Genomic DNA, 14,408 nt, shown 5'->3' with positions numbered 1-14,408 from the left:
TTTCACAAAATATAGTTTTCACAAGCTAAAAAGTATTCTATATTTTGGTTTTTGAAATCACACTAAAATACATTAGTATATGTAAAATGATAGCATTTAATTATGCCCAAGTAACACTGAATTTCTAGAAGCCTCATCTATCAGTAACAATATTCTGTATGTTCATGTACAGCCGAAAAAGTCACACTATATAAATAGTTGGAAATAATGGGATAGTATAATTGGCTTTATAGAGATTATAAATATTATAAGTATAGAAATATTATAAAATATTTCTATTTTATAATCACACCCATATATGTTTAATTTTTCCCCTCAGTTAATACATCTGTTGTCAATCTAAAGATTTATCTAATTGACTGATAAGTTGTTACTGGGATATCATTAAAAATGGTATGTGGGGGAGAACTCGTGATAAATGTAAATTGTTCAAACATATAATTACTGAGTTGTTTACCCTAAAATACCATTGGGTGCTACAGTTAATACCAAAAATTTGTTAAGGCACAATACCTACATTATGTTGCTGTTGCTACTGCTGCTAAGTCGCTTCAGTCGCGTCCGACTCTGTGCGACCCCATAGACGGCAGACCACCAGGCTTCCCCGTCCCTGGGATTCTCCAGGCAAGAACGCTGGAGTGGGTTGCCATTTCCTTCTCCAATGCATGAAAGTGAAAAGTGAAAGTGAAGTCGCTCAGTCGTGTCCGACTCTAGCGACCCCATGGACTGCAGTCTACCAGGCTCCTCCGTCCATGGGATTTTCCAGGCAATAGTACTGGAGTGGGCTGCCATTTCCTTCTCCGCTACATTATGTTACAACTATCCAAAACAACAACTGTTATTTTTCAAAATAAGTGGTAGAAAAAATATTTTAGGAGTACAAAACAGGATCTATGAAAGATCTCCTGGAAGAGGGACCTAGATTCTGAAAGATGAACAAGTTTAGGATAAGCTGAATGAATAGTATAAAAATACTGTGGCTGAAAATGAGTATAAAATTTGGTTTCACTAGAGTCAAGTTAGAAAGCATTGTGAGGCTAAGTAGGTGTAAGTATAATAGGGCTAAATAGTATTCAAAGCATTCTGAGAATTTTCAAATTTACCCTGTAAGTTACAGAAAGTTTTTGACTAGGAGGAGGACATAATGAGAAAAAAAAAGACTGAGATACTATTTTGGAGCCTACATGTAGAATGAACTGGGGAATAAATGCATAAGGCAGGAAACTAGTTAGTATTCAAGTAAGATGTGATGTGATACTCTGGACTAAGAAGGATTTTGATATCTGAAACATTTCAAATGTAGAACAGATAGGAAGGACTCAATGATAAAGGATGAATGAAATTACTTAGTTTCTGCTGCTGCTGCTAAGTCACTCAGTCGTGTCCGACTCTGTGTGACCCCGTAGACGGCAGCCCAGGCGGCACCCCCGTCCCTGGGATTCTCCAGGCAAGAACACTGGAGTGGGTTGCCATTTCCTTCTCCAATGCATGAAAGTGAAAAGTGAAAGGGAAGTTGCTCAGTCGTGTCTGACTCTTCGAGACCCCATGGACTGCAGCCTGCCAGGCTCCTCCGTCCATGGGATTTTCCAGGCAAGAGTACTGGAGTGGGGTGCCATCGCCTTCTCCGAAATTACTTAGTAAAAGATGTCAAATAGTCTGATCAACTAAAAGGACAGTTTTTCAATAACAGAATTTCAGAATGAAGGTTATTCTGGGGAGGAAACAATCACATCAACCTTAGGCATGACAGTCTACACTCATACTAACACCCAAACCATTAACTAGACATGGTACCAATCTACTGACTGTTGATACAGGCATCACACATAAAATATGTTACAAGGATACAAAAGAAACTGTTGTTATATACAGTACGGAATCTGATTCTACATGAATCCACAACAGTTTAAAAACCTCATTTTAACAATTACTTCAAGTTCACCAAGCTCTTTTCCACAATTGCAAAAACATACTCAAGTATTCTATCTTCCTTCCCTTCCCCTCCTTGGTAAAGGCACTGCTAAGCATGAATAAACAGAAAAGGCCCAGAAAACATGGACTTGGATAATCTCAACTAGACACAGAGTTCCTTATTCACTGATACTTTCTTAAAGTATCAGTAACTTCCCTAAAACATCTGACTAGAATTCTTAACAAGATATTTGTACAACAGAACGGCTTTCTTCCTTGCTCCTCCTTCAAGTTCAAATCCTTAAAAAACTTTTAGTATCTTCTGTGAAATATGATATGTTCATTATACCACATATAACATACATATTGTAGGCTGCCTCTAAGAGTTTAGGATTTGTGCCATCTGCTGGGGCTTTGAAGCCAGAAAGATTATTATTGAAGCATACCAAGATTACATGACTTGGGAAGCTAGTAATACAGAAGAGCCTGCCATGGAATCTTCCTTCTCACTGCTCCCCTGCTGCAGGCTAAAACAGTCTTATCCTCTTCCTGTCTATATACACATTATCTTCAGAATATTTTCCTAACTTTTCTAGAAATCTAATGACAAAATTGAAGGTCTTTTGGGAATAGCATCACCCACTAAAAAAGAGAAACAAGTTTATCAACCCTCCAATGAAGGGAATTTTGTAGCTCAATGAATGAGCCCAAACATCTTAGAATGAGCAAGCAAAGAACCAATACATTTTGAGGGTGGACTGCCAACCCAAACACCAAGATGCCAGCAGTTGCAACTCACAGTCCAAAATTACAAAAATGGAAAGTTAGGGAAGAACTTTCTTTTTAAATTATTTAACAAAGACTATTTTTTATTTCAGAATACATCAACATTAAAAAATACTATAATGAAACTGGGGTTACCATTTCTGCTGCTGCTGCTGCTGCTAAGTCGCTTCAGTCGTGTCCAACTCTGTGCGACCCCATAGACGGCAGCCCACCAGGCTCCCCTGTCCCTGGGATTCTCCAGGCAAGAACACTGGAGTGGGTTGCCATTTCCTTCTCCAATGCATGAAAGTGAAAGTGAAGTCGCTCAGTCATGTCTGACCCTTAGCGACTCCATGGACTACAGCCTACCAGGCTCCTCCGTCCATGGGAGTTTCCAGGCAAGAGAACTGGAGTGGGGTGCAACTGCCTTCTCCGTTACCATTTCTAGCTATATATTATTTTAGCTGGTACTTAAGGTAACCTTTCTGAGAAAAAAAAATTAGATCAAGAGTCAGTAAGCCATGGGCTTCAATCTTACAGAAATTTTGACTTAGAATTTCTGCCCCCTCATTCTCCTACCCTCAAAATGATGAAAAAAATTTTAAATCAATTTATTCAACAGAAATAATCTTAGGTAATAAATAAGCTTGTTGAATAAATTGAGCAAAAGACATAGATTAGGGCACCAATTGTCAATTTGTATTTTTATACAAGCAGTATTGTCTCAGATGGTAAAGAATTTGCCTGCTATGTGGGAGACCAGGGTTCCATCCCTAGATCAGGAAGATCCCTTGGAGAAGGGAATGGCTACCCACTCCAGTATTTTTGTCTGGAGAATCCCATGGACAGAGGAACCTGGTAGGCTACAGCCCATGGGGTCGCATAGTCAGACACGACTGAGCGACGAACACTTTCACAAGCAGTGTAAAATATTTGTGAAAATGCAAATAGGTTTCAGGTTAAAATCTAAAAGCCAGAGGAGATCTTAGATAAATCATTTGCTTAAAGTTACATAGTAGCTTGAAGGATGTAAGGGATAATGGTAGTATAGTAGTGGCTACTGAGGTTTCCAAAAAACCCAATTTGAAAATCCTTTTCAACTCTAAAATTTGCGGTACTAGGATTTTAAGCTAACCTTTCTAGTAAACAGCACTTTGTTAACCTATAAGCACTTAGAGTATGTTTCTGAACTTACATGGTTGCATATCTTAGAAAACTAACAATTATTTGTTTTCAAATATTTTATTAATTTGAATTGAGATCACTTTCACTTGGAAATCTCAAACAAGAAAACTTCCCAATGTAATGTCAATGAACACATAGCTCACTTTTGGTTTTCAGTGGCCAGTAAAGTGAGTCCAAGAAGGAAATGTGACAAAATAGTCCTCTTGCTTCCAACTTTGATGGAATACCAGAAATTTAAAATTAGGCTGTCCCAGAAAAAGCATACAAATTAACTACTTTTTAAAACCCTGAACTTAAATGTAGCAATCCTTTCCCCCAACATACAAATTACAACTCAAGGTCCCTAATTCTATTATATGTAGAAATCTTTTGTAAACATGAAACATCAAGTAACAAACAACAGGAAACCGAGTTGATATTACAGAACTTTTGTCCAAAAGTCTTACAATAGGATGTTTTCTTGTAACTTCAACTGTAAACATGGCCACTACATTTGATCTTTTTGTCTAAAGTAACACCAATATTACATTTTCTGATTCCCTGAAGGGAAAAAAAAGGGAGATTGATAAGCTACTGTTGAGACTGCATAGTAGTACTCCAAGTAGTATGCCCAAGAGCTCTACAACATTCCTTCCACACAACATAGCTATATAGAAAAGTTGGAGGATTTGAGAAATGTCATTTATTTTCACTTAGCAGTATAACAACTTGATTTTTTAACAATCAGATCCTCACATACTTAGCTAATTCACAATTAAACAATAGTAAGTAAAAAATTTTTTATGGCACTCTCAACTCAAAGGTTTATTTACTGAATAGGTAACTGTTAATATTTCTTCAGCATATCAGCTGCTACTGCTGCTAAGTCGCTTCAGTCGTGTCCGACTCTGTGCGACCCCATAGATAGCAGCCCACCAGGCTCTGCCGTCCCTGGGATTCTCCAGGCAAGAACACTGGAGTGGGTTGCCATTTTCTTCTCCATTTCGTGAAAGTGAAAAGTGAAAGTGAAGTCGCTCAGTCGCGACCGACTCCTGGCGATCCCATGGACTGTAGCCCACCAGGCTCCTCCATCCATGGGATTTTCTAGGCAAGAGTACTGGAGTGGCTTGCCATTGCCTTCTCCACCTCAGCATATCAGAGTGCTTAGCAAAAACCAAAAAAAGTAATCCTAAACCCTTCATCCTCGGGGAGGTGGAAAAAAAGTTATGTGCCAAATACTATTTTCATAGCTTTTATAACCTTTAATAACAAGTCATCCACTCACGTATTTTTTTCCACCACAACCCAAATAGGATCCCTTCAAGGTAAATATTTCTTCTTATGGATTTGGAAATAGAGGAAAAAAGCTAAGTAATTCGACCAAAGTTACACAGCTAATAATTACTGACACTGGGGTACAAACAGGCACAGTATGGCTCAAGTCTGAGCTCCCAGTCACTACCACTGCTATACCAGTTTTTAATCTTTTTGCTTAATATGAGATCACAACTGAAATAGAGCTGCTATTCAAAGTAAATTAGGATCACTTTTGTGACCACAGTAAAGAAGAGTTGAAATTAAAAAAAAAAAAAAAATGTTTAGGGCCATAAAATGTACCATATGTGTAAATATAAGAAATTCAGTAAGTACTAATTTGACAACTTCAATACAAATTCTAATAAAAAATTATGTATCCACAACTGACCAATAACATTAAATTTTGAAAGACTAGGAATAGTATAATTATAAACTTCTTTCACAATAAACTTAAGCCTTGGTTTTATGACCTGTCTGAACTTGGGGGAGGGGGCAGGATTTGTCTCTTTTTGGTCCCCTTCTGTACTCTACTTGAAACTTTCTTATTTCTGCCAAATTCCAAAATTCCAGATTTACTGATCATATCTTTTTTCCCATAGTACTTCAGACTTTTAAGGATAATTTTAACTTGCATACCTAAATCACCCGTGGTGTAAGTTAAGTGATAAACTTTTTTTAAACAGAGAAATAAAACATCAGACAGAAAGTCATTCTAAGCAATGAAATAGAAAGGAACAGAAAGAAAATGAGTGTAACAATTTGTGATTAGCATATTAACAATTTACAACATGCCCAATTTATGATGACATATGAAGGTTTCTAGGCACATTAACTAACAAGCAGACACACATCCTGAGTCTAAGATGTTCCACATGTTTAATCCTCTCAGCAGAGCATGAACAACAGGGGGAAATTGTAGGGAAGAAACACACAGATGACAGGCCTGTGGAATGAGGGAGGGATGCTATGTAGGTTATGAGATGACACACTGCCATGTCAAAGGTTCCTGGGCGCGACCCGCTCGTTGCAGTACCGAGAGTTTTGTTTATTTACACTGTGTCGCTGAAAGAAAGCCACAAAACTTCAACTGGACGCTTACGTTAATAATAAAAAGGAGAAAGGCGGGTACAAGCAAACGAACACCTGGATACGCAGGTCGCCGCCTGGGCCTCGGGGCAGCTGACCAAATCCCGCTCACTCCCACGTCCTACGGTCCTTCTATCCGCGCACAAAGAACGGGTAGCTTTAGGTCAGTCCTCCGCGTTCTTCTACCCTAGTTACCGTGGCCTCTATTTCGGGACAGCTAAGGCGAAAAGATGGGGTGGAGAAGGGAGGGGAGGAGCTCGGGAGGGTCGATGTGTGTGCTCGGAGGGCGCTGACCTCCCAGCACAGGCCCAGGCCGGCGCCTCCACCAGAATCTTGAACTGACGGCCGCGCCTCCACGGCCGATTCCGAGCGCAGCGCCTTCTGCCTTCCGCTGCAGCCCCAGCACCTCCGCCTGTCTCCGCCGTCTCCAACGCCGCCCTTCCTCAGGCCCCTCACAACGACGCAGCCCACAACCTGCGGCCTCACAGTGGAACCCCACCCCACCTTGTCCTCGATTTCGCTCGCCCTTCCCGGGAGCTTTCCCAGCATCTTCCACTTCCGAGCGCCCTAAAGCCCCCTACCCAAGGGTTCGGCTTTGCTACCTGAATCCGCTTCTTGTGTCGCCTGCGTTCCGCCATGTTGGCCGCTCCGCCCGGTTCCCTCTGACGTGGAGCGAGGCGGGGGCGGTGGAAACCTCGCGAGAGCGCGCCGCGGGACCCGTTATGTAACCTGGCGGCTGGCGCCAGGGAGGAAGGAAGCTGGCGAGTGACCGGTATCGGCCACTCCGACCCTGGATATGCTTTTTCTCCCCTCTTTTCTCGGCTCCTTTTTTTTTTTGCGGGAACTGGAAATCGCTGGGACCAGAAGGAAGTTAATAAGTGGATCAAAGAGCTGGAGGACTGGAAAGAGTCCTCTTGACTAGACATCTGACTCACCTGGAAAGCTGTTAAAAATACAGATTCCGGGGCCCCACCCCCTCGGAGTCAGTAGGTTTGGGGTGGAGCTTTTCCCCTAGGATTTACTGGGACCTGTGGAATTCTAGACAGTCTTTGAGTGTGTTACTTCCTTTCTTGACAGTGAGCCCTGCCCTATCCATTCCCCCATTTGTAAATTCTACTCCCATTTTGAAGGTGGGAAAACTGAGACAGCGGAGGTGCAGCGAAATCAACTGGTTTATCTAAGGTTCCACAGTTAGTAAATAGTACATCCTAGACTGAAGCCCAATTATCTTTCCCCATACAATGTAGAGAGTAGTTGGGCTCATCTGACACAAACTTTGGATTCCGCATTCCGTTTTCCACGTTGCTTCTCAAAACGTACTTTTAGAATCCAAGAGTCAGAACTCAGGGAGGTACGAGGAACTAATAAGACAAATAGAGAACATCTAGGAGAAGGCAATGGCACCCCACTCCAGTACTCTTGCCTGGAAAATCCCATGGACCGAGGAGCCTGGTGGGCTGCAGTCCATGGGGTCGCTGAGAGTCGGACACGACTGAGCGACTTCACTTTCACTTTTCACTTTCATGCATTGGAGAAGGAAATGGCAACCCACTCCAGTGTTCTTGCCTGGAGAATCCCAGGGACGGGGGAGCCTGGTGGGCTGCCGTCTGTGGGGTCGCACAGAGTCGGACACGCCTGAAGCGACTTAGCAGCACCACCACCAGCAGCAGAGAACATCTAAGAAGTTGAAATTAAGAAGACCGCAGGGTACCTGGGAGACTAGTTATAACTATTGTTATTTTGAGTGAGTGAGTTCAGTTGCTCAGTCGTGTCTCTGCGACCCCATGGACTGCAGCAGGCCAGGCTGCTCTGTCCATCACTCACTCCCAGAGCTTACTCAAACTCATGTCCATCCAGTTGTTGATGCCATCCAACCATCTCATCCTCTGTCCTCCCTTTCTCTTCCTGCCTTCAATCTTTCCCAGCATCAGGGTCTTTTCCAGTGAGTCAGTTCTTCATATGAGGTGGCCAAAGTATTGGAGTTTCAGCTTCAGCATCCAGTCCTTCCAGTGAATATTCAGGACTGATTTCCTTTAGAATGGACTGGTTTGATCTTGTAGTCCAAGGGACTCTCAAGAGTCTTCTCCAACACCACAGTTGAAAAGCATCAATTCTTAGATGCTCAGTTTTCTTTGTAGTCCAACTTTCACATCCATACATGACTACTGGAAAAACCATAGCTTTGACTAGACGGGTCTTTGTTGGCAAAGTAATGTCTCTGCTTTTTAATATGCTGTCTAGGTTGGTCACAGCTTTTCTTTCAAGGAGTAAGTGTCTTTTAATTTCATGGCTGCAGTCACCATCTGCAGTGATTTTGGAGGGCCCCCCCCAAAAAAATAAAGTCTGTCACTGTTTCCATTGTTTCCCCTTCTGTTTGCCATGAAGTGATGGGATGGGATACCATGACCTTAGTTTTCTGAATGTTGAGTTTTAAGTCAGCTTTTTCACTTTCATCAAGAGGCTCTTTATTTCTTCTTCGCTTTCTTCCGTAAGGGTCGTGTCATCATTGTTATTTTAGAGTTGTCCAGATAAAGAGAATGGGCTTAAATTGCTAGTAAATGTTTCTGGATAGAAATTCTCATGACTTTAATGGAGGTTTTAAAGCATTTTAAATAGTAGAAAATTGGAAAAATGTAGAAAAGCAAGATGAAGGAAATAAAAATCCTTAACACTACCACTCAAAAATCAGTTATCATTTTAGTTTATTTTCTTCTAGTATTTATTTATACTTTGTGTGTACTTATATTTATATATTTCTCCCTTTCCTCCAATTGAGATCATATTGCATAGTATGCCTTTTTCACTTAATGTTATGTTGAACATATATCATTAAAAAATTCTCTGTTTACCATAGTATGTATGTAATCTAATAGCAATTAAATAGGCAATTAAGGTGAATAGTGGCATCTTAATGCCTAATCTTTTATAAGATAAGATAGCTGAAGTTCATTTTTGAACTATGAAATTCTGTACTCCAGGAACAGGATCAGCAAGTCCTTTCATTCCTTTTCCATCTATAATCTAGAATCAAGGTATGTGTAGTCAGAGAGGGGTGAAGGAAAAAGTGATTCTTACCAAGTAACCCAAGATAATACAATATGAAACATCTTTATTTTCTTCAGGCCTCCCCATCCAGAATCAGGGTAGATCTGTTTTGTACTGTTGTATTTGGAGAATGGGCTTCCCAGGTGGCTCAGTGATAAAGAATCCACCTGCCAATGCAGGAGACACAAGAGACTCAGGTTTGATTCCTGGGTTGGGAAGATTCCCTGGACTAGGAAATGGCAACCCACTCCAGTACTTTTGTCTTAAAAATTTCATGGAACCTGGTGGGCTGCAATTCATGGGGGTCACCAAGAGTCAACATGCACATATGCATGCATGAGGTTGCATGCATGCATTTGGAGAATACTGACTCCTTTTCATAGGAAATCTGGTTCATAAACAAAAATATTACTGCATTTAATAGATGTTCAGTGCCTACAGGAGGCAAAATACTAGGTTAGGACTATGATGGGGAATGAAAACCCTTTGTGGAAAGTGACTTCCTCTCTAGCTACTGCCCTATCACCTTTTTGTTCAGAAGAGATTTAATTTACTGTCCCCAGATTCTCACCGATATTCATCCTTAGACCACAACACTTTGGTTTCTACCTCCACCATCCATTAATAATTCATGTCAAATTCAATAGCTTCTTTTGTAGCATCATATTAAGGATTTGACAATATTGACCATGCATTTAATTTATGCTCCTTCTTTGGCATTTGTAATATTGGGTTCTTCCTTCTTGTTTCTCTTTTGACTCCTCGCTTGTCAATGTTCCTGGTCACCATGCTTCCATATTCATCTTCTTCCTTTTTCTCTATACATTCTGGAGATTCTTTTTCATGTTAATAGCTTAATTCCAAAATACTGCGTAAATGTATATTTCTAACTGTCTTCTGTATATCTCCAATTAACGGCCAACTAGAAATCACCATTTCCCCAGCAAAATCTGTCCCTTTTACTGTATTTTTAAACTTGTAACTGCATCACTGTTTACTTAATCACTCATGCTAGAAACCTTGAAGGTATCCCAGCTGGTCAGTCAACAATCCTGTTGAGTCTACAGCTGAGAAGTTTGGAATCTTCCCTTCCTCATCTTTCCTACTGCCATTGCCTTGTTCAAGTCTTTATCACTTCCTACCTGAACTGTCATTGCAAAAGCCTCCTAATCATTCCCCCCAATTCCACCCTCTCTATACTCTGTAGACTATCTTCTGCTCATTGTTAACCACCCCCTGCCCATTCTCCCCAGTTGTGTATAGCAACATTAAGAATGACTACGTTTACAATTATAACCCAAATGTCACATTCTGGGTCTTCCATCCACTTCATATCTATATAAAAATAGCTCAAGCGTTCTTCTCATCACCCCATTTACATCTTTGATGGTGGTAGTGGTGAGTTTTCTCCTGTTGCTCTGATTTCCTTTTGAATTTGCAATCTCATTCCTGTCACTTGGCTTTTATTTCTTTCCCAAATGAAGGACATTGCCTCTTTCCCTTTCTTTTGTCAAAGCAAAACTGCTCTTTATCCCTTGACTCTGTCACTTCTTCTCCCCAGGGCTGCCTCTGAAACTCAGAATTTCTCTTGCTATATGCAGTAGAGAATTTGATGTCTTTACTCTTTATAAGATTCCTTTGGGTACATAAATATAAAAACGCATTACCATGCTCTGCTGAGTAAAGAGTTCTGTGATTTGATATCCTCACTGGAGGACTGATGAATAGGTGGGGACTTGAAGAATTCAGTTTCCTGGGAGCTACCATCCCAGGAAGTGGAAGGGAATAGTATGTAAATATGTATTCCCATCGATCAGAGGTATGCAAACTGGACACTGATACATTTAGGTTTTTGTTTTAAATAACACTTCCTCTGGGTCCATTTGGTATTTAAGTATATATGTATGACTAAACTGAAAAGAAAAAAATTGTAGCGAAGCATAGCAAATAATGGCCAGGCCTTCTGGGGCATTGTTTTTATAAAAGCAGTTTAAAATATGTTAATTGATAATGTCAGTGACTTAATGCTGTTATCACAAAGAAAAAAATTAATATAAATATATTTAAATCAAAATAAAATATGATAAACCTAATTTTATTTAAAATTTCATTTAATATTTTAAAATGAATTGATTCTTTAGACTTCCACTCAGAAAACAGCATAAAGAGGACAAAGAGTATGTATTATTGAAAAATAAGCAGGTATTTTGTTTTGCAAATACAGGAATTTTTAGCATGCTAATATTAGACTAAGAAAAATTCTAAAAGTCACTTTGATTTTTTAACTGAAATGGTAATTGCTTTATTATTCCCCTAATTAAATCCTTGTTAATATATACAGAGTTTCTCTTTTTTGCACTGAACCCCAACTAATAGAGCAAAGATAAGGAAATCATGAGTACTCTGTATATGAATGAAAATTGTATTATTAATGTTGTTTGTAAGGACTTACTTAGAGAAATCAGTTGCTTCCAAAATCATTGAAAATTTGCAAGAGCAGGATCAAGACTGAGCCTGTTTGAATAACTGTCAGACCCTGCAGAACTAACCAGTCATGGGGATCTCTACCTTGAAGGAGGGTGGAGTCCACAATAGCAACACTGAGTTCAAGAAACTACCAGCTAGCTGTGATCAGCCTGTCAGGAAGCCAAGATCAGAAGTTGTTGTCAACACTGCAATAACTGCCTGTTAGCTCCCACAGTCAAGACTGAACACTGGAGCTGTAGAAAAACCCTGTGTCTCTATGACTTTGCTTGTCAGCAGAGTGAAAGTCAGAAGCAGCAGAAAGAAAGATGGCCTCCTCATCACTTTTGTCCTTCTGGTAGCTAACCAGTACACTGAATTAGAACCAGACTTTAGTTTCAAGAGAGTCTGAGAAATGAAGACTTTAGCTTTCTATCCCCTGCAGTGTGTCAGTTGACCATATCCAACCGTCATCTTCTTCCTTAGAATCAGCTGGTTTACTCCTTTATGCTTCATCTTTAGACTGTGAGACCACACTTCTCCTAGCTCCCCATCCTGCTAAATGCCCTTCCATAACCACATGTTTCTTTTTTTTTTTCTCCCCCACTTCCCACTTGACAGATTCTTCAAAGGTCAGGAAACCTTGTCACCTCCACAGTGAAATCTTCCCTGAATTCTTTCTTCAGTAGACTTAACTATTTCTGTTTCCGGGCTTCTACAGTATTTTGTACAATCAGTGCTATAGTATGTATTATTTGAAAATGAAAGTGTTAGTCACTCAGTTGTGTCCAACTCTTTGTGATCCCGTAGACTGTAGCCTGCCAGGCTCCTCTACCATGGGATTCTCTAGGCAAGAATACTGGAGTGGGTTGCCGTGCCCTCCTCCAGGGGATCTTCCCAACCCAGAGATCAAACCCATATCTCTTATGTCTCCTGCATTGGAAGGCAGGTTCTTTACCACTAGTGCCACCTGGGAAGCTCATGTATGATTTAGCATAGTTTAAATATTCAGTTCAGTTCAGTTCAGTCACTCAGTCGTGTCCAACTCTTTGTGACCCCATGAATCGCAGCACACCAGGCCTCCTTGTCCATCACCAACTCTCGGAGTTCACTGAGACTCACATCCATTGAGTCAGTGATGCCATCCAGCCATCTCATCCTCTGTCATCCCCTTCTCCTTCTGCCCCCAGTTCCTCCCAGCATCAGAGTCTTTTCCAATGAGTCAACTCTTCGCATGAGGTGGCCAAAGTACTGGAGTTTCATCTTTAGCATCATTCCTTCCAAAGAAATCCCAGGGCTGATCTCCTTCAGAATGGACTGGTTGGATCTCCTTGCAGTCCAAGGAACTCTCAAGAGTTTAAATATATTTCTATATAAATTATGTATTTTAAAATATATAATATAATTTAAACAACAACAGATATAATTTGTTGTTTTTCTTTCTACCAGACTGTGAACCATTTAAAGGCAGGTGCTGTGCCTTATCCTGCTGTTCTGTGTCTAGTCCAGTGCCTGGCTCAAAGTGAATGCCTGTCAATAGAGTGAATAATGAATGATGACAACGACATAGTCCTTATCCTCTGCGGCTTTTGTAAATCAGAGAAACATACTTACAAGACAAAATTATGTTAAGAAGTCTTCATTATATCCACGGCCTCTATTATCTGTATAGTTCTCTATGAAATTAGAAGAAACTGGTTTAATAAGAAGCTTCCCTAGATTTGATGGAGGAAGCACTTCCTGTGCAAGACAAGAGCTTCTTATATCAATCACTGTGCTCAGTTTCCTGTAATTGTAGTCTTACTTGAAAACAGAGACATGTAAGGATCTACCGTCTCAACCTACTTCCAACCCAGCAATTTGAGAGAAAATACTGGGTTTGACAAAGCAAAAATCCCCCACATTAAATCCTTTTGGACAAGGAAAGAAAGCTAAACTTCGTAGGTTATTAATATGCCTAGAACTTATTTTCTGTCCAAACCCAATGTCTATGAAGATGGGAAGAGGGGAGAGGGATGGCAAGGATGAGAACAGAAGCTCAATTGCCGCAGAATTCATGGAACCTGAAGTCAGGAGGTCCAGGAAAACCAGGGCTTCTAGGCCTGGACCACACATGCAGATTGCGAGAAAAATCCTCACATTCTTTTTTCTTATTGATGAAATAAAATTCATATCTTATGGCAAGACAAGAAAAATTTAAACATAAATTTCTTTTGCCTGTTTGGGCCTCCTTCCTTCCCTTTAGTGTGTATTGTGGATCTGCATTAACCAGACCTCCGTAGGAAATAACATTCCTTCTTGATCTTGTAAAGAGTTAGCATGACCCACTACTTGCTTTGTTCATGTAGATCTGGCTTACGTAAACTGTTGGTAGTCACTTAACATATAACTCTTTGTCTCAAAATGTATATAACTGTGCTTTGAGCTCCAATAAGCAGAAGTCTCCTCAGAGATTTCTAGAAGACTATCTCCCATGTATAATCCTCAGTTTGGCTCAAATAAAATTTTCCATTTCTTAGACTGACTATTGATTTTTTTGTCAATGTTACTGGCCTCAGAAAATTTTCAGACAGCCCCTATGCTCAAGAATTGGTTCAGTAATGCTCATTTCTCTGATATGAAAAGAACAAAATGCTAGTAAATCTTATGGAGTAGAT

The 14,408-nt window shown here is 40.3% G+C and overlaps 1 protein-coding gene across 1 annotated transcript in view; it reads right to left on the bottom strand.

Annotated features, from left to right (window-relative positions):
* SEC62 (SEC62 preprotein translocation factor) overlaps positions 1-6,907 on the bottom strand; it is a 32,090-nt gene extending 25,183 nt beyond the window's left edge. Inside the window, exon 1 of the mRNA XM_086393820.1 lies at positions 6,846-6,907. Within this exon, the coding sequence (XP_086249946.1) occupies positions 6,846-6,881 (36 nt within the window). The 5' untranslated portion in view covers positions 6,882-6,907. The remainder of the gene's footprint in view (positions 1-6,845) is intronic.
* Positions 6,908-14,408: the final 7,501 nt, after the last annotated feature.

Source organism: Bos grunniens, chromosome 1, assembly GCF_055505025.1.
Source record: "Bos grunniens cultivar Pamir isolate PY7600 chromosome 1, Bosgru_T2T1.0, whole genome shotgun sequence".
NCBI classification, from domain to species: Eukaryota; Metazoa; Chordata; class Mammalia; order Artiodactyla; family Bovidae; genus Bos; species Bos grunniens.
This window is presented reverse-complemented; position numbering and strand designations above follow the sequence as displayed.